Raw genomic sequence first — 20811 nt, 5'->3', positions numbered from 1 at the left:
ATACTCTGTGCTCACTGGCTATTGTAGGGTTGCTCAGGAGTTCTGGGCTGCTGCTGTTTTTTTAATTAGAGAAAACCCAGGCTTGAAGCATTTAATTTTTGGTGGAAAAACCCATATCCAGGATTAGAGACGTTAAAAAATCCAGAGGTGCATCCCATTAAGCCTGACACCAATTATTTCATATGTGGTCCTGCGGAGTTATTACAAAACTTTCTTTTCTTTCTTTCTCAACTCCTTTTCCGTGTACATTGGGTCAGAGGTGCACATGATTCTTCTCCACTCCTTGTGGTCCATAGCATGGGCTCATCACATGTCTTGTAGTTCCAGTTCTTTCTCTCTTCAAATTTCTCTTGATGGGGAGTCTTTCCATCATATCCTCAGTCTTCCACGTCCTGTCTTGCTATCTCTTCCTCCTGTGCTTTCCTTGCTGGTCACTCTTCTCCCATTCTTCTCCCATATCCAGCCCACCTCAAGTGTGTGCTGTCCAGCCTATCTATCACTGAGAGCTCCAAGTTTATCTTCCCCCTAATTTCTTCCATACACACTGTGATACAGGGTGCCTGGTGTAGCCCTCACTGGAAATGCCAAGGTCAGGGCAGGCTGCAAAAGGGAGGGCGGACACTCCCAAAACTGGTGATTAACACTAAAGTTAAACTCTTCAACCGGTCACAAACTGTGCTTCTGATCCCCCACGCTGGTTATCAAGAAGCAAAAAAAAGAAATCACACAGTCCCCTTTATTGCATTCCAGTACTCTGGCTCCCATTCAGCACCTAGGTGCAGTAAGGTGAGGTTATTTCAAAACTCTGCTCACATATACAAAATGTTCTTCTGACCCCAAAGGGCCAGCCATGTTACCAGATCAATATGAGTTTCTATCTTACCCAAAATACCATGCTGCCAGCCAGTCCTTTAGCATCTAAAACTAAAGGTTTATTATAAATAAAAAAGACCAAGAAGAGAATTTTAAATGGTCAAAGCAATCAGATACGTACAAAGACTTCAAAGTCCATATATCAGGTTCTTAGCAGTAATGGTGAGTTTGCTGACATGACAGTCTCTCTGGAACACATCCACAGCTTGGATGGGTCATTCATTCCTTTGTTCAAAGCTTCAGTTTGTAGAGAAGTTACAGAGGTAAGAAGCAGGATTGAAGACAAGAAGCAGGACTGAAGACAGAAGATGCAGCTGCCTTTTATACTCTTTTGTCATGCAGCTTGTATTTCCTTTGTTCCAAACACAAGCTGCCCAGCACATGGCATGGAAGTTTAAAGTTCTCGGTCCACAGGCATACCACATGCTTTGCTGCTGACTCAGAAGGTATTCCTCCTGGTTCCTTTCAATGGGTTCATAGGCGGCGTGTGAACTACTGGCTGGGGGAGGCTAGCCCCCAGCCCCACCCCTTCCACCTGAGGCCCCACCCTTTCCTCGTGCCCCAGAACCCCCACTACGGCCACCTGCCACCGCCCCAGCCTGGCTAGTGCCCACAGCCTTTTCCCCACCCCCCCAATCCCAGAGCACCAGGAGGGAGAGCGCGCAGCGGTGCCGCTGCAGCCTCCCCAGTGCTGGGAGGGAGAGCGGCATGGTCCCAGCCCCCTGAAGCCCAGGGCGGCACCACTGAAGCGGGGCCCGGGGGGGGGGCGGAGTGTGTGTGGGGCTACGCCTGGCTGTTTGGGGAGGCACTGCCTCCCCCAGCCTTCCCTACCCGCTGCCCATGAATGGGTTCATTGTTCAGTTGATGTCCCTTAATGGGTCATCAAGCAGGCGAAGCAGTGTTGATGTCAATCTGTTTAAGAGTGTCATCCAGAAACACAGCACAAGTTTGGAAATACAGATATACCCTACATATCTATAACTCATAGGTGATACAAACATATAAACAAAATTATCATACTTGGCAAATTGTAACATTTTCGCAGATACCTCACACGGCATATCTGGTCAGAGTCCTGGAAATTTTATAATATCAGTTTCAACAATATCCTAAATTGTCCCACATATTCCATACAGCATCACACACACTGCCTACATTCTGCTTGCCTCCCATTCTTCACAGTATATTATTTTTTGCTACCTGTATCTTCTTTTCTTCCATCTCTGTAAGAACAAACACACACAGCATACACTTTTACATTTTTACTTTTACTATTACAAAACACTGAAACAAATTCAATTAAGCAATCCGGCTGACTCCCAAAACCTTAATCTTGAAATGCTAGTGGAACTGTATGTCCTGACCATTTAAACACAGATTCCAAAAATAGAAGAGAATGTAACTGAATCGCTTTCGGTAAAGGATTGCAAGGGTAAACATGCACGAGTAGGAAAGGGTTAACTCAGTCTAAATGGAATATTGGTAGAGATTGGTCTTCCTTGGGCTGAAGAGAGAAGTCCTTTGACACAGAAAAGATTAAGCACAGTCAGGGCACTGAATATGCGATATGGCTTGAATACGCAAACAAGGAAGTTTCTTCTCCTATGCAACTTCAGAAAGACATGCTGGCAGGATGGTAACCTACTGGGGAATAACACTGGCAAGCAAGGGAGTTGTATTGTCATTGACTTTGTTGACACCTGTGCAGTAACTAATCTCCCTCCACCCTGAGGGAAATGGAGGCAGGGATCATATGTTAATGCTGCAATAATAACACCACTACTTAGTTCTTACAGTGGTTTTCATCAGTATGTCTCAGACTGCTTTACAGAAGAGGTCAGTATCACTGTCCCCAATTTACAGATGGGGAAACTGAGGCACAGGTAGGTGCATAAATTCCTACCTGGATATATTTTAGTGTTCAAATGGTGCACCTTGTCTATGGGATCCATGAAGGGACTCAGGTGTTGCAACACTGAGAGTCACAGCACCAAATTTTAGGTGCCTAGAAAAGTCACAGAAACAACAGTGCGATCCACAAAACCTGAATTAGGTGTCTAGGCTCCCTATACCAGGGGTGGGCAAACTTTTTGGCCTGAGGACCACATCGGGGTTCCGAAACTCTATGGAGGGCCGGTGTAGTGTATTAAATTGCTCCCCGTAGGAATGTGCTACTTACGGCTGCCAGTCGTGGTGCTCTGAGCACCAGGATTGGCAGTCCTAAGTAGTGGCCAACTGCTAGTGTGCAGTAGCTGGGACACAATTTTTCTATTGCCTTACAGAAGCATCTGTATAACACTTTCCATAAAGATGTTGAAAACAGTTATGTTAGGACGACACGAATAGCTAAACTAATCTCCATGTCAGTTCAGAAAGGCTGGCAATGGGTCCATTTCCTACTGTAGTCAGGGCTAAAGTTTTCTTAATCCACTCCTCTTTTTACACCTTCTTCCAGGCCAGTCCTTGCTTCTAAAACTCTGTTATTCTCCAGGTATGTCAACTGACCACCATTTCCTCATTCAACTCCCTCCTCAAGACATACTCTCTGTAGCCTGGCACCAATCCACCCGTGAAATAAGTGTTACCTTTACAAAAGCAATTTTGAGAGACCACCATCTTCAGATTCACCAGCACATTACTGTGGGCCTGTATTGTCTATTTTAGAATGTATGCTCCTTGGGGCAGGGACAGAGACTTCCTCTGTTTTGCCCAGGGCTGAGGATACTGTTGGTTTCGAGTAATAACTATGTGGCAAAGAAATAAGCCCAGTATGTGTGATCTGATCTGAAGAAATTAGAGAAATACCATTTCCTTTTTATTTTCTCTTCTGGATCTTTTATTATTATTTTTAGATTGTAAATTCTTCTAGGGAGGGACTGTTTCTTCTTACGGCATGTGTTTGCATAGTTTCTACCATAATGGAGGCCTAGTTTTGATTGGTGCTTTTACCAATATGCTTTCATAATTGATCAGGGTTGATCAGGAAAAGTTGAATTCAGTCATTTTTCATTTATAAATACATTGTTTTCTTTAAATCAGTTCTAGGTCAGACACTGAATTCACACACTCTGTGATTAATCAATAACTTCCTCACTCTTTGACATTCAGAAATCCTGGACTGTATCCCCGGCAGACCTCATGAAGACACTCATGATGAAATGGTTGGTTCCACAGACATTGGATTATGTTTCTGATTAAACTTATTCCACTTACCAAGTTAATTTACATCCATGATCAGTTGCCAAACAGACATACAGTAGCTTATTCAATTAATAAACCAATATCATTATGTATTGAATTGTTTTTCCCCATACAGTAACTGTTCCACAATCCTGAATGATTAGAAGCCATTAAATCTATCATGAGCATCCCATCTGTTTTTCCTACAAACCAGATGGGAACCTGGTATTTTCAGGTTGCTTAGCCCTCTTATACCCACATTGACACCTACAGCTCTTTATAGCCAATATATAGACTCAGTGCACCTTCCCTTGACTCCCTTAGAAGAACAGATATATTCCCTTCAAAACTACCAGCAAGTAATCCTTGTACATGAGACCCTGAGCCAATTTATACCATGTTAAACTAGAGATTTATTTTAAAGATAACAGAGAGCTGTTCTTCAGAGCTTGTTCAACAAGAAGAGTCTGATTTTGCAGGCCTTATTCACATGAGTAATCTTTAAACATGCAAGCAGTCCTATGCAACTTCAGTGGAACTACTCAGTAGAATAAGGATTAATTTGCTTGAGCAACGTTTGCAGGATTGAGCCTTAAATGCCTGCTGGAGATAACCCAGAAAGTCCTTTAAAGCTAAGCTTACACTTCAGTTTTAGAACAGGAAATAAATATTTCAGGCATTTAGGCTCAGTTTTGTACCCCTTTCTCACAGTGAGTAGTTCATACTCCACAAGTAGTCTCATTAAAATCAATGGGACTGCTTACAGAATAAGATGATAGTCAGTGTGAGTAAAGGTAGTAGAACTGAGTGCTTGGTAATTTTTAGCTATGAGTTGTTACCTTTGGTAGAAATAGATGAAAATTGCATCTGAAGCCATCTCATGGCAGGCTGTATCTCGAGATGATATAATTAATCTCTTTTTTTTTTTTTTTTTTACTATCTTTAGTGATTTATAGGCAAATGTTCAGGCCAGGTGTCATTTGACCTCCCTTATGTGCCATTAACTTTGCAGGTACAAATACTGCTGATTTTAAATCACAGCTGCTGGCTGCTATGGCTAAAAGTATGCACTGGCGGGAACAGTTCTGCACTGGTAGGGGGATTGACGAGGTGATGGACAGAATTGTTTTAGCCCACAACTTGGTTCCTACCAGCAGTAGGGTTGCCAGGCATCCGGTTTTCCACTGGAGTGCCCGATTGAAAAGGGACTGCTGACCAGGCCATTAAAAATCTGGTCGGTGGGGTCCTGGGGCCAAGGCAGGCTCCCTGCCTGCCCTAGCTCCGCGCGGATCCCGGAAGTGCCCGCCAGGTCCCTGCAGCCGCTGAACGCATGGGAACCGCGACCAATGGGAGCTGCGGGGGTGGCACCTTCGGGCGTGAGGGCAGCATGTGGCGCTTCCCTGGCCGCCCATGTCTAGGGGTTGCAGGGACCCCACACCGTGAACCCTTTCCCACACCCCAACCCCCTGCTCCAGCCCAGAGTCCCCTCCAACACCCAAACTCCTTCCCAGAGCCTGCACCTCCCAACACCTCAACCGCCTGCCCCAGCCCCCTCCTCCACCCCAAACCCCTCATCCCTGGCCCCACCCCAGAGCCCACACCCTCAGCCGGAGGCTGCACCCCCTCCCCTGCACTCCAACCCACTGTCCTAGCCCGGAGCCCCTTCTTTCACCCCAAACCCTTCATCCCAGGCCCCATCCCAGAGCCCACACCCTCAGCCGAAGCCCGCACCCTCTCCTGCACTCCAAACCCCTTGGCCCCAGCCCGGTGAAAGTGAGTGAGGGTGGAGGGGAGCGAGCAATGGAGGAAGGGGGAATGGAGCGAGTGGAGACGGCCTCGGAGAAGGGACAGGGCCGCAGGGCAGTTGGTGGGGCAGGTGTGTTCAGTTTTGTGCGATTAAAAAGTTGGCAACCCTAACCAGCAGCACCCTGCTTTTCCAAGTTTGATTCTCTCATGAGCAGAACCCACTAGCGATGTACAGTGGTTTTCTTTCAATAGAATCCTTAATTATTGAAAATGTGTGCGCAACTCCTAATAGAGGGAAAGGGCAGAAATGAAAACTAGATTTTGGGGTTGTTTTTTTTTTTTTTTTTTTTTGGAAAGATAAATGTTTTGCTGCTGATTCAGCTTCTATGTATGAAGGACAACAGAAAAAATACATAGTGTTGCCAGTTCATGCTGTCTGATTATGCAATCCTGAACACTTTGTGCCAGTCAGTGTTGTTTGTAAGGGGGCAAACGTCAAGTAAAATAATATCAAGTTCTGGACTGCTGTTTACCAGCACAGTGAACTTCTAATCACATTACTCTATCAATTACCAATAGCTTCTATTCTTGCATACCAAGAACATTAAAGAACACCCCTCAGAAAACTTTCTAAATATTATTAGCCTAGACTAAGAGCTAATTTATATACTTAATTAAAACACTTAACAGGTAAAACTGGGTTGACTGTGAATTGTTTGGTTAAGGAATGATCATTTACCACCTTTTATACAGTGTTCAAGAAAGATGGGGCACTCGCCTGGTTGAAGTCTTAAGCCACTCCTAAATAAATCATTATAGGGTATGTTAAGAGTGGAGATGTACATGATTGGTAATCTCAGTATATCTCTCCATCTCTTCCTATCTGTTTTACAATTAGAGCTGACACATGTTGGGTCTTTTCAACCAGTTTCCTTCTAGACAATTTATTTAAGACAGCCTTCAAATAGCCTATAACTTTATGCAAGGAGAGTGGGAAAATATGCTGCAAAAATACACTGTTTGTTTAAAAAGACAAGAGCAACTTGAAGGTAGAGGAATGGGTAAGAGGTCAGTAGTCACAGTAAATATCCATCCTTTGGGTACGTCTATACTTACTTCCTGGTCCGGAAGTGATCGATCTTCTGGGATCGATTTATCGCATCTTGTCTAGACGCGATAAATCGATCCCGGATCGATCCCGGATGTGCTTGCCGTCGACGCCGGTACTCCAGCTCAGCGAGCGGAGTACGCGGCATCGACGGGGGAGCCTGCCTGCAGCGTCTGGCCCCGCGGTAAGTTCGGACTAAGGTACTTCTAATTCAGCTACGTTATTAACGTAGCTGAATTTGCGTACCTTAGTCCGAAGTGGGGGGTTAGTGTGGATCAGGCCTTAGCTTGCCACATGATAACAGAAGAAGAGGATTAGATTTCACTTTGACTCTTTCATAGTCTGCAATTCAAGACCCTGGAAAAACTGGTTAGAACAGAAAGAGCCTTGCATGGAAGTGAGAAGTTGGAAAGCTGGTACTTTGTTCTATTTTATTAGTTATTAGAAGTGGTAACTATTTATTTCTAGCTATGTTACTTGGGCCCTTGAAAAATGGGGTAACTAGAGAGATCCAGTCGTATGTTACTTTGCTACGGAGAAAATGTTTGCTGTCTTTGAAAATGTGCTGATGATTAGATTTGTCTTGCTGGTCTGAGAGCACTAATAACAAAATAAAAAAAAAATAGTAGTAATTATGTAAGGCCCTATCCTTGCTACCATTAGGATTTAAAGCTGGCTAGCTTCGTTTTTCTTCAGTTATTTGTGAAATTAGCCCCCTGACTCCCTTAGGCTTCTAAACTGAGATTTTCAAAGGATCCTAACTTCTGGGGTTTTATTTTTTTGAAAAGGCTTAAGTTACTTGGTTAAGATCACCAATCAAATTTAATGACACAGCCAGAGGTAGAACTCTCAACTCCCGGAGTAACCAGAAGCAGATACTGGTTGTCTTATTCAAAGGAAGCTTTTCTTCTGCTCTCCAGAAGCCTGTCTTCTTTTCCTGCTCACCTCTTCACAATATCAGAAATAAAGTGAGGGAAGTGGTGGTACTCGGTAAAACCAATGGCTCCTCTGCATAGCAGAGCTATTCTCTTAGTGGCAAGTAAAGTTCAGATTTTCAAGCAAGTGAATTTTATTGTAATGTATTCTTTTATTCTAAGGGAAAATATCTGATCAGATTTGGAAATCAGAACTACTGCACCATCAGTTTAATTCTCTGAAGGAAATCATGAAATTATGGATAATTCCATTTTCTCCAGCAGGATCTAACCTCAAAAGGCAGCACTTTTTAGCTAAGTAACTCTTCTTCAGAACTACAGAATATCACTTCTCCGCATAGCTCTTTTGCATCCTTCAACAGTTCCAGTGTATAATGCCCCCCAAATCTGTTTTGCCTCCATCTGAACAACAGTGTTTATGTTCCTTACAACAGACATGATCTCTATTGTTTTGGCAATGACAGACCGCCATTATTTCTGCTCTCAAAAAGCATGTCTCTTACGGGCAATCAGAAAGAGAGAGACATCCATTGCATCATTATTTGATGCTCTTTGTTGCCATGTAGGCATTGAGCTTCCATCATTTCTCATGGTTATGTCAAGGGCAACTAAAAGTTACACATGGCTTTGAGCATATTGAACTTGTGTAGGATATGCCTAAAAGGAATGGTAATGTATTTAGGGTGTCACCCATTTTCAGATCCTATATTTTTTTTTTGTAGCTGCATAGGGTACTTTTAACTCCATATGTGCTAACAAGTGTGACAAATAAGATATGTGCTTGTTAGATAAAATGGAATTGGTTCTGTTGCTTGAACAAGTAGTGAAATTGTAACTGACACAACAAGAAAGGAATGAGTTAGTAGACATGTTGTAAACAAGCATAAGTGGGGAACTGAGTTAGGTACCAAACCTGAAGCAGACTTCTGTAAATCTTCACATAGAGAAATAATGGAAAATTACTTTCAGATGAGCATTGTATTGCATATAGAATGGAAATGTACTGGAGCCAGGAATCATCTGGCTGGTGTACAGGAAATGTTAACGTCACATTTGTGGTTAATATGTGATTAGATAAGGTAAGTATGGAAACAACTGCAAAATGTAATAGACAAATAAAATATTGTAAAGAAGTGGGATATAAAACAGAGTTGTAATCAGTTTGGAACAGACGCTGTCCCCAGAAGGGTGAGTTCTGTTAACCTTTGCCTTTCTTTGTGTTGATCTATCTTCACTTAATAAAAAATGATTGGGCTGAATTATCTGATGTCTCATTGATCAATAATCTAATCAACCTCCTCCCCAATATCTTACCTGGAGAAACCTTTATGTCTTTGAAAATGTGCTGTGGATGTGCCAATGGTGACATCTCTTGCGATGGTACAATGATCAGTACAGTGGAATTATTAATAAAAGTTTGTGTCCATTAAGATGGCTTCATACCTTTTGTTTGGGAATTCCTCTTACGAGATGTGTAAGTCTTTCCTTAGTTCAACATGCCCCTGTATGAGCCTGACACAGTATCAAGTTAAATAATACTAAGGAAGATTCAGTTTAGAAGCCCATTTCTATTTATTTTGTGTAGTAAAATATCCTATTGCCAGTATTTTCTATCTACCACCGGGCACTGAATGGTGATTACATTCCATTAACAAATTGATTCGGTTCTAAATTCACTGTAATAACTCAGGGCAGAGAGCGACCTAGGCATCATTGTGGATCACTCAATGGAAGCTTCTGTTCAAGTTACATTGGCAGAGGTCCCTCTCTCCCCCCTTCCAAAAAAAAAAGTGTTGATTGCCTGATATTTCATCTAACTAATGGGCAGTTAGGCAACTATTTTAGGCTTTGTTGCTTCTTCCTCTGAAACATCTGGTACTGGCCAGCCACTGTCAGAAAGAATTCTGCTCTATGGTGTGATCCAGTCTGGCAGTCTCCCTGCTCCTAAAATTCATTTGTTGAAAGTAAAAATAAAATAAGGAAGCATTGGAATAAAGGAAGTTCTAACATGTCAATTCTGTGACTTGGACCCATCTATCCAAGATGCCTTTTTTGACTGGATTTTGCTTCCCATTTCTACTGATATTCATTTGACAAGAATGCTTCTCTTGTCCCCAGTTATTGAAGAACTATCACAAGTGGAGAGCTGAGTGCCCAGAATTAAGTGCAAATTTACAGCCTTCCTCTATTCTCAATCTCCTGCATGCTGGTTACCATGGAGTCCTGAGATCAAGGGACCCAGGTGGCAGCAAAGTTCTTATTTATAGAATTGGTAAGTAACAACTCTTCTCTATGGCCTAGGCCTTGCCTATACATTGTTTTGTGTATTGGTATAACTCTCTTGGGTAGGGGTGTGATTTTTCTATCAAAATAATTAAACAGTACAATCCCTTAAGATGGTATATCTTATTTCCCTTCCCTGTGGATATAGGTGTGCTAGTAAAGCACCACCTTCATACTATATAATGTGCCCACACCAGAAGGGGGGGGGGGTTATATTGTTTTAACTATTCAAGGTTAGATTGGCACAATATTTGTGTGTAGACCAGTGCTTACTCATACTGGCTGGATGTGAAAACAATGTTCGTCTGAATTAAGTGCCAACTTCTGTGGCAAGGGCTAGAGACATGTTAAGGTTCAGCGTAAAGTCCAACGTTTTTGTAATGTTGGGTATATGCACGTGGGTATTTGGATGCCTATTTAAGAGTCCAACTGACAGACACCCAAAGGATTTTCAAGACTGTTTGGCCACACCCAAGTTACCTGAATGCTCTGTATGAAGAACCGTCTGAGGCCATGTGATCTGGTGGGTGGGTTCCCAAATTGTACTTTCAGAAGGTGCTCTAAAGTTATTCAGTGACATAGCTAAGCCAGGACGTGCAAGTTAATGTGCTCCAACAGCAGACCCTCGTTGACTATTTTGTGCACCCTTAAAATAACATACAGATTAAGAACCCTCACATACCCTTTGAGAGCTATACAGAGGGGAAAAAACAGGATTTTTTGAGGGCTGTCCAGATTAGTGTATATTGCAGAGAGGTACTCAGATGGGAGACTGAACTCCTGAAGCACTTGAATAACGTAGCTGAAGTCGACGTACCTTAGTTCGAACTTACCGCGGTCCAGACGCGGCAGGCAGGCTCCCCCGTCGACTCCGCGTACTCCTCGCGCCGAGCAGGATTATCGGAGTCGACGGCGAGCACTTCTGAGTTCGATTTATCGCGTCCAGACAAGACGCGATAAATCGAACCCAGAAGTTCGATTGCCTGCCGCTGAACCAGCGCGTAAGTATAGACAAGCCCTTAGTGTAGACAAGGCAATTTCTCATTTTAACACATATTGATTGAGGTAAATCCTAGCTATTGTACTGTGGAGCTTCGGCCAGTGACTTTCCAATTTAATTACTACTGTCACTGCCAAACCTAGAGGATTCTTGAAGCAAACATTGCAAGATTCTTTTCTGAAAACTTCTTGGCAGGTTCCCTACTGATAGTAGAAATGAATTGCAGAGAGTGGAATGATCATGCAGGGTAGAAGAGGAGCCAGAGGGCTGTAGAGTAAGTAGCTTCTGCACTGACAAAATTACTTATTACAGAACAGGAGAGGGCTTGAAGGAGGAAAAGGAGATGACTTCACACTCCATATTGCTGTTTACTCATTTTGTATTTGAGGAGTGCATTCAAAACAGTATCCAGTGGGAGTATATGTTTACAGAGTATCTGTGTGGTAATGCACTACAGTCTATTTGTTCTTCAGGACAATGGGATCCAAAGATGTTTACAGCATATGATGTGTTTCGTGTAAGTCTTATCACATCAGAGCTTATTGTAAAAGAGAGAGACACACAACGGAATGGAGTCAAGGCTATTTTTGATCTTCAAGGGTGGCGATTTGCTCATGCATTTCAAATCAGTCCAACAGTGGCCAAGAGGATTGCTGCCGTGCTCACAGTAGGTTTGATGCTTAATTTTAGTTTCTTTATTGTAATAGCCAAAATGTTTCTACTCTAAATTATGGCACCCTTTCCTTTTGTGTAGGGCCTTGCCATGATAACAGAGCTTGAAAGAACAAAACAGTGCTATTTAGAGCTATTAGAAGTGAGACACACTTAAGCGATTTAAACCTAAACTTTATTTGATTTGCCTTCAATTTGTTATAATCAAGTAGTGAATATGCTCCAGATTCTAGTTACATATTTAAAAAAGTCAGTAAACTCCCATAAGAACTCAATAATAATAATAATAATAATAATAATAAAACCAATAGCTAATATTACATAGAGATGAGCCAACTAGATAATGTCTGGCTTTGGACTAGCGAGGGTTTGGGTTTGAGGCTGAATCAGAGTTATGTCATTGATCTTTTGGTGCAGCAATCTCAGCTTTTCTGATAATATTTCTACCTGAGAATTTCATGAAACCAAGCATCACAGAGCGTCTGCCATCTTAAGTAGGGGAATTCTCACATGGTTGGTTACTCTTATGATGATTCTGCCATCTTGGGCAAAATCGCACTAGAATTGCTGTTCTTGTGAGATATTTCAGCTGCATCTGAACCAGTAAACAGGTCCCTGGTAACTTTAGAGCTTGTTTTGGGGGTGGGGAAAGAGGGTGCCTGGTTAAATCTAGGGATTTGGATCTAGTACCCCCCACGCCAGAAATTCTTTGGATGTGAGGTGTCTGCTTTCGGATTTACCCTTTGTTTTTCAAACATTTAAAAGTACTACAAATAAGGCAGCAGAGAAAATAAATCAAAACTATAAATTGTGAGTAGTACTTCTTAAAATTTATAAACTTATTTATTGCAATTCTCTATCTATTCCTCTCATCATTTTCTAAGTTGGTTTGACATTTTTCACACAGAGGTTTCTTCTGCTCTTGCTTGGCAGTTCAGGCCCCTTTTTGTCACTGTGACATTTTAAAGTAACATGTTGTTGGCCAAGATTTTAAAAAGTTAATTTCCTAAATCCATATTTAGGAACGTTTAGATTTAGGAGCCTAACTTTCAGATCCTATTTTTTTTAAACTTTACTGTTATAAAGAATTCATTTTTTTTTTCTCTTGTAAAAAATATGATCTTGCACTGCATGAACAAGAGGTTAATTGCAATGTAGAAAGGGGAAAATAGCATCAAAATAATAGTGTTGCCTCTTTTTGACCCAAGCAGTTAGTCCAATTTCAGCGTGCTGGGGATGTTCCAGTTGGAAGCAAAAACTGATAGTCTGGTATTCTCTTTTTGTTGCAATCTTGTTTATTTACAAGGAATGTACAAAGTCCTGCTTCTCTGGACACAGAAAGAACTAAGAAAAAGATAAGCGGTTTCTTAGCTTCCAGTCCCAAGCTAGCAGACCCAAAAGCTCTCTCTAGCTTTCCCAGGGTAAACACTGCTCCCAGGCTACTGCTTGGCTTTCTTAGGCTTTGTCTACACTAGCACTTTTGTCAGTAAAACTTTTGTCAGTCAGGGGTGTGAAAAGAAAAAAAAAAAAAACACCCCTGACTGACAAAAATACCAATGTGGACAGCGCTATGTCTTTGGGAGATGCTCTCCTGCTGACCTAGCTACCGCTACTCGTTAGAGGTGGTTTAATTATGCCAGTAGGAGAGCTCTGTCCCGCCGGCATAGAGCGACTGCATGGGGCTACACAGTACAGCTGTGCCGCTTCAAGGTCCGTAGTGTAGACCTAGCCTTAGTCTTTTGCGTCAGGCTCTCTCTCTGTTCTCTGTTTTCATTTTATGTGTATTATCTCACCCACCCATCCACCCACCTGGTTACAATACCTGTGGTGCTAGTTTCTGGGCAGATTCTGTTAGGCCTGGTTTAGGTGTGGCCTCTTAAAATAGCTGTAAGAAACACTTCAAGTGAACGATGTGTTCACACATCAGCATGTAGGAGGATTTAACCAACTCATACAAGGTTTATTCCAGCTCACAACAACAGTAATTATGGGTTTAATCATGCCAGATACTGAGAACTCTGACCTAATCCAGCAAAGCACCTATGCTTGTGCTTAACTTTAAGCAAGAGTGTAGTTCTGTTGAAGCCAGTGGGATTACTCCAATGCGTAAAGTTGAGCACGTGCTTAATGCTTTGTTGGATCAGGTCAGAGTGCTCAGCACCTGGCAGGATCGAGCCCCAAGAGCAAAGAGTTCTGAAGAGCATTTAATTGTTATGGACAACAGCCTAATCTGAACTGTGCAGTGCCCATAGCTGTGGATCTTGAAAAATCTGTTACCACAGATATGGGCAAAAGCAGATTTTTTTTGTGAGACTGCACACATTTTACAAGATTAGAATCTGATGCTTAAAGTTTTGATCCCACTGTTTCAAAAAGTTCCTAAAAACAGTTAGCTTGCTAAATGTATTTTTTAATTCAGATAAGAGCCCATCAATCTGGCCCTACCCTACATGATAAGAAAATAAAGGCTAGTGTGATATTCATGGAAAAAACATTTATGATCAGTATCTCCAGTTCACCTCTGGAAGAAGTAGAAAAATTGTAGTCAGCAGAGCTATAGCAATGAAATGGGGCATGGATGGAGGCTCTTCTCCCTCTAGTGCATACAGTTGTGTTTCTGAGTGCTGGACATGTTTCCTTTTAGCCTCTGAAGCTATGGCACTTGTCTAATGAATTTTCAATCCAAGTAACATTTAATAATCTATAGCAGTTGTAATTTTTTTTTTTTTCAGTTCCCCAAGAGCAGGGGTCAGCAACCTTTCAGAAGTGGTGTGCCGAGTCTTAATTTATTCACTCCAATTTAAGGTTTCGCGTGCCAGTAATACATTTTAACCTTTTTAGAAGGTCTTTCTATAAGTCTATAATATATAACTAAACTATTGTTGTATGTAAAGTAAATAAGGTTATTAAAATGTTTAAGAAGCTTCATTTAAAATTAAATTAAAATGCAGAGCCCCCCGGACCGGTTGCCAGGACCCAGGCAGTGTGAGTGCCACTGAAAATCAGCTCGCGTGCCGCCTTTGGCACACATGCCAAAGGTTGCCTACCCCTGCCCAAGAGTAAAAAAAAAAAAAAAGGTTCATCATAAGGCTGACCCTATATTCCCAACTCAGGCAAAATTCCCACTGACTCCAGGTTTTGGCCCTAAATTACAAACCTTATGCATTTAGTTTTCTGTAAGTAATGACTTATATTTGATTTTTAAGACTTATTTTCCTCTTTTTTTACAATGTTTTTTATAGAAAGGATTTTGTTCAAAATATTATAAAAAAATGTACTTACAGCATAAGTTTGGACTATTTTAAAAATAAGCTCTTTTGCAAGCTCAAGTCTGGCTGATCTTCCCCTCACCACCAACAGATTAGCTTTCGGTACCCTCTTTGAGAATCTACCACTTGAATTGCCAATCGAAAATCCTGCCTGACTGGCTGTTGTGTAACTTTGTAGCTCAATCCCTGTTGCACAGAACTAGAGGCCTGTAGCAAGACAGAATCTAATCCTAAAACAAATGCTTCCTGGGCATTACCTCTGTGCATAGGTTTTGTGGTCAGCCTGTACCCACAGTTATGCATTCCTTGGTAATGAAATGACTCTTCCTAATGCAAAGAGAGGAACATATGTAGATGTATTTTCTTACATTTAGTGTCAATGAAGTGTAAACAGTAAATACTCCAAAGTGCAGGAATGTCTTCACTATCTAGAAAGCAAGGGCAAGAGGACTGCCTTAACCTGTGTTCAAAAGACTTCTCACAGACTTCCCCACAAGAATACAATCATGCCAATGATGTTTTTTTATATGTTTGCAGGATTCCTTTCCACTAAAAGTTCGTGGCATCCACTTGATTAATGAGCCTTTATTCTTCCACCCGGTCTTCGCTCTAATTAAGCCCTTTCTCACTGACAAAATAAAGGAACGGGTGAGTGAACATAAATACATATTTCTTTTCTTCTACAATAACAATTTCCATTTGGATCTGGGTCCTGCAGTGCCTGAGCATTGAGTAGGATAAATGAGTTTTATACTTTCCATTTTTGTAGAACTTTCACTAGGGGACTCTTTAAGCACTGTACAAATGTTAATGATTTCAGAATTACAACACACCGGTGAGGTTGGTTTTACCACCATTTTTACAGATAAGGAAAACTGGAGTACCAAGAGGCTAAATCACTTGCCCAGTGTCAGACACCAAGTCTGCATAGAGCTGAGCATAAAACCCAGGTCTCCTGACTTTGCTTCAAATGATAATTATTACTCAGTGGGAACTGACACTGCTCTTCTCCAAACATAATGGAAGACACTGGTCTTGCTCCAAAGAGCCTACGCTGTAACCTGAATACAGACTTAGGGGTCAGGCCAAAGGTTCAAATTTCAACTGATGCAAAGTTGTTTTTTAAAATAGCTTTTGAGTGACTTTATGTGAATTCATAGTTATTGGGTTTGTTTAACTTAAAATCCCTGTTATTTGGATGTAGCGGCACATGAAGAATTCCAGCAAGATTGCTCTTGCCTGGCAAGCAGCTGTGTGGGAATGATTCCAGGCAAAGTAGGTAGGAGTGACTCCGATTAATGGAGGGACTAGGCTGAAGAAGGGGAGAAAAGAGTGAATGGGAGAATAGAGAAAACGTCAAAGCTGATGAGGTGGAACAAAAGCAGCTAGGGGTCAATAGTTACGGCCAGGCCAGGGATTGTGGGAAGTGACTAGCTGGACTGGCTTCCCATTAGCTTCAAGAGGAGGCATTGCTTTTTCACTCTGTCTCTCAGATCTTGCTCAAGAAGCCCTGAGCACAAAGGCACTTAATCACATGTTCATTTTATTGTGCTTTGATATAGTAAATCTTTGTGTCATACACATTTGCAGAAAAGCCTGTTTAAATGTTAAGAACTGTTACAGTACGGATAGTCCATTAGAATAAAATCTGCAAGGAAATTAAACAGGCATTTGGTGGGAAGTAGTGCATGAGACTTCAAAACAGCTGTAATAAGGCACTGGAGAAACAACAACAAAGCTGTTCTACTGATATTCTTAGAAGTACAGGCTCTGCATCTGATGTTTCTAACCACAGAAAAAGCCTTTGAGATGCTTGAGATAATTACCCCCTTTAGAAATGTCATCAGGTCCAGCCCCCTGTGTTGACACAGGACTAAGTAAACCTAGACAATCTCTGACAGGTGTTTGCCCAACCTGTTATTAAAAACCTCAAATAATCCTCAACTTCCCTTGGAAGCCTATTCCAGCGTGCAAGTACCCTTATAGCTAAAGTTTTCTCTAACATCTAACCTAAATCTCCCTTGCTGCAGATTAAGCCCATTACTTTTTGTCCTATCTTCAGTGGACATGGAGAACAATTCGCTGTCCTTTTTATAACAGCCCTTAAACATATTGAATGGGAAGTGAGAGGGTGCAGTACTTGCATGATCAGACCCTTAGGGCTGGTCTAAGCACAGCGTAAATGGGGTGTACAATGCACACCCCTAACTGAAATAGTTAAATCATGTAAACTAGGCCTTGGTTTCTACGTTTGCAGCAGCATGAAACACAAGTTGCATTTCATCCTGAACTAAGCAGCAAATAGCAGTGAGTTTGGGAGCTTTAGGAGAGTATAGTGAACGTACATTAAAAGTAGTGAAGATACCGTGTGTTAGTGAAATCTAGCTTGTGATTCAGTTCCCACACCTGAGGTTCTTGCCTTTCCAATGTCTTCACAAACCGCTCTGGGATTCAGATGGAAGTAAATGTATGTGTGTATTCTGAAAACTGGAAAGCCATTTTGAAACAGCTTTTCTTGTTTCAGGTGTATATGCATGGGAGTAATTACATACAGAGTCTGACGCAACACTTCCCAGCCAGCATTCTCCCACAGGAATATGGTGGGGAGGATGTCTCCATTGAAGACCTTTCCCAAGAGTGGACTAACTTCATAATGGAATCTGCAGATTACCTTCAGAGTATTTCTCTGGTTTTCCAGTGAAGCAACCACATTAAAAAGTAACATCTCAGTATTGAGGCAATTCATTAAAACAGAGAGCTGCGGTTAATTCCTGGTATTATGACTGCAAGCAGAATGAACTTCAATCTGAAATTTTTCATTTAGTTTTGACATTACTTTAAATGGACCAGTGTAAAACTTCTGGTAGATCATTGTTGAGGGAAGAAATGCCCCATTTGCTGCATTTTTTATATTTGCTTGAAGAGGAGATCAAGTAGTAGTTGCATCTCAGAACTAAAGGAGAGATTCATGAGTTTGATATTTAGGGGGATAATATGCAATACTGTTTGTAACAGATTATATATGTGCCCAAAGGCTGGATAGTACTGCATGTATGATACTGCAGAGAACAATATTCCACTAGATATGTTCTCATGGAGCTCCAATCTGTGAGGACTCAATACAAACTATATGCTCAGCTCTTGCATTGTAGCTGCTCAAGTTGATGTGCTGACATAAAGAGCCAAATGATTTCGAGAGCTGCAGGGCAAGTCTGATGTGGAGTTACAGTCGTTTGGCTTGGAAGCATGTTTGTACAAAGTAGTGATTTTCTTAGGCTTAATGTTAGCAGGGAATGGGGCTGGTCTTTGGATTGATTCTCAGGGAAATGGATTTCCAGTCAATTCGCGAAGCTGAGCTTGCACTTTGGATGAAAACTGGTCAGCAATGGTGGAACATTGCTGTGCCAGATGCTGCTATGAGCAGCACATATCCATGCGGGCATTTAAGATCCTAAGCTGCTAACATTGTAAAGGGACATTCAACTTGGAAACTATTAACAGATAATGTGAATCACAAAGAGGAGAGGGGTAAATGGATTAACTTAACTTTGAAAAATTATTTTTCTTCCCCTGGCAACAGATGTTCTGTTTGGATAAATTACAAGGCAGCTCCTGTGAGGTGCCAAACACCCTTATCTCCTACTGAAGTCCTGTAGAAGTAAAGGGTGCTTAGCAACGCCCAGGGCTGGGCTCTTTGTTTGAGGGGAAGAAAGTAGGTCTTGCTTCATGGACTTGACCACAGAAATAAACTTGTCATGTGGTTTCAGTATTCTCACTGAATACTGCTGCTGTGAGATGCCAAGCACCTTCCTTTTTATTCCAAGAGGTGCTAAAGGTATTTAACATCTCCTTTGCCTGGGCATTTTGCTAGGCACTGGCAGAAATTTTTTGACTTAAAAATATTTGATGTTGACCCCGATTCCTCTTTAGCCATTACAGGCAATTGAAAACTTTCCTGATGTCTTTACTAAAAGGAGTTCTTAAAGGGACACAACCAGATACAAATTATATCTTTTAACAAAATGATATATTGTTCTTACCTGTGTTATACAGCAATAACATAAATTATTTAAACTGAAAGGATTTAAACAATGAATGTACTTTGATTTTGTTTGTTTTTTAGCAGACTAACTTCCTAGCTCTTATTTCTTATGGTTTTTGACAAGGCAGGAATTGTTTGACATTAAACATTGTATTAAACAGCTCTTAATAATTCCTGATGGACCCTAATGTTAAAGCATTTATAAGAACAATGTCTTTTGTAAAGTTTGTAAAGTTGACTCAAATGTTTATTTTCCTTCTCCTGGAATCATCAGTAGATTTGATATTTTGTACGAATTTGCTATTTAAAATGAAGAGGAAGGGAGAAACTAAGAGTGCCAGATTAACATATCAGTAAAGTCTTCTGTAAGATTAGATGATCAATGGTACTGCTCAGGCTGCTTCATCAGCAGCAAGAGCACTCTTAAAAGGTAGTTGTGGTGGTGTCAATGCCAATGAACAGAATCATTTTAAAACTACAAAGCCAACATGGAAATAAGAATCTCTATTTCCTCACCCCCAGTGCACAATTTTTCTTGTTCTCCTGGACACCTTTGATCTATAGTCGATAAGTTTTAAAACATCTTAACCTTCAAATTGTGATCAAAAGAATTTTTCATTATACTTCCTTGTCAGAGATTCAGCTTGCGGCCTGATACGACAATATCCTCAGGGAAAGGAACTTTGGAAAGATATTTCTTCCTGTTTATAGGCAAATAGAAGAATTACCACACTTGGCAACTTGTACAGTGCACAGCTACACTAAGCTACACAACTCAAATTCTAAACTACTGGGAAAAAATGTTTTTCTAATGAGAATTGGAAGCTGATGCTCTTTAGTATATTGCTTGAATTTTAGATCTTTGGAAAGAAACTCCATCAAGAAATTGTTTGAATTAACTGAAAATGTAGCACTTTCCTATGAAAACAAAACTTTGTATTGTAGCTATTTTACCTGGCAGAAACAAAATCTATTCTCAATTATAAATATTCAGCCCTGCTTACTTCATTTGGGTTGCATGCCTGTGAATGAAAGTAAAATTTGGCTTTGAGAGGTGCTGGGCTTTGGTTTTGTTTAACACTAGAGTGCTGAACTAAAATTGTAACCATTCTGTTAAAAAAACCACCCCAAACTCATGTTAAATGGTATTGCGAATGCATTACAGGTATTGGCACCTCTACTGTGGTGCGGGTGTGATTTACTTTTCTCATGGGACTCTTATTTGGTTTTTAATGGTTACGCCTATTTTATCACAACAGAGTGAACTGTACTTAGGAGTAATTTGATTTGGGTCTTACCTCACCAGTGAGTTTTGTAAGATGCGTGGAAGGGGTATTATTTTACACCCACAGAAAGAAGAGGAGGAACTTTGAATTGCCAAGTACACATATCTTCTTCCACTGTGATTGAAGCAGGAGTGCCTCTTTAAAATACTAACTTTCTATAAAATGCTGATGCAAATATAATTTGCTACTGACTGTCAGCACACTGTAATGTAAATTGTTTTTATAATTTTGTACATCTTATAATACCTTTGTATTAAAAAAGAAGTAAACTTAATATAACATTCTAGGTGGATCATGCAGTCTCGTTTGTCTGTCTTAACTTTTTATTAAGAAAAATTTACAATTAAAGATTAACATACTATGTCAAACATTGCTTATTATTTAATCAGGATCAGGTTAATATTCAAAGAACCTGGC

General features: G+C 41.0%; 2 protein-coding genes across 2 annotated transcripts in view; both read left to right on the top strand.

The window, feature by feature from the left end:
• Window positions 1-5853: 5853 nt before the first annotated feature.
• Window positions 5854-19329, top strand: TTPA (alpha tocopherol transfer protein). The gene is made up of 5 exons (XM_024211484.3): window positions 5854-5929; window positions 9941-10114; window positions 11599-11792; window positions 15604-15714; window positions 17591-19329. Exons 1-5 carry the CDS (start codon window positions 5854-5856, stop codon window positions 17765-17767), a joined length of 732 nt encoding a protein of 243 aa, XP_024067252.1. The 3' UTR covers window positions 17768-19329.
• A 154-nt stretch (window positions 19330-19483) lies between these two features.
• The window catches only part of LOC112114673 (gamma-glutamyl hydrolase), a 26106-nt gene continuing 24778 nt past the window's right edge, over window positions 19484-20811 (top strand). The window contains exon 1 of the mRNA XM_029913287.1: window positions 19484-19538. Within this exon, the coding sequence (XP_029769147.1) occupies window positions 19484-19538 (55 nt within the window). The remainder of the gene's footprint in view (window positions 19539-20811) is intronic.

This window comes from Terrapene carolina, unplaced genomic scaffold, assembly GCF_002925995.2.
Source record: "Terrapene carolina triunguis isolate 2854851 unplaced genomic scaffold, T_m_triunguis-2.0 Scaffold58, whole genome shotgun sequence".
Classification (NCBI taxonomy): Eukaryota; Metazoa; Chordata; order Testudines; family Emydidae; genus Terrapene; species Terrapene triunguis.
This window is presented reverse-complemented; position numbering and strand designations above follow the sequence as displayed.

What these genes read in the sequence shown, in the direction of transcription:
- TTPA (XM_024211484.3), top strand. Translation starts at nt 5,854, where the DNA reads ATGGAGGAAGGGGGAATGGAGCGAGTGGAGACGGCCTCGGAGAAGGGA. An exon ending in CAGGGCAGTTGGTGGGGCAG is followed by an intron (nt 5,930 to 9,940) that starts GTGTGTTCAGTT and finishes TCATTTGACAAG; the next exon opens with AATGCTTCTCTTGTCCCCAG. An exon ending in AGTTCTTATTTATAGAATTG is followed by an intron (nt 10,115 to 11,598) that starts GTAAGTAACAAC and finishes TTTGTTCTTCAG; the next exon opens with GACAATGGGATCCAAAGATG.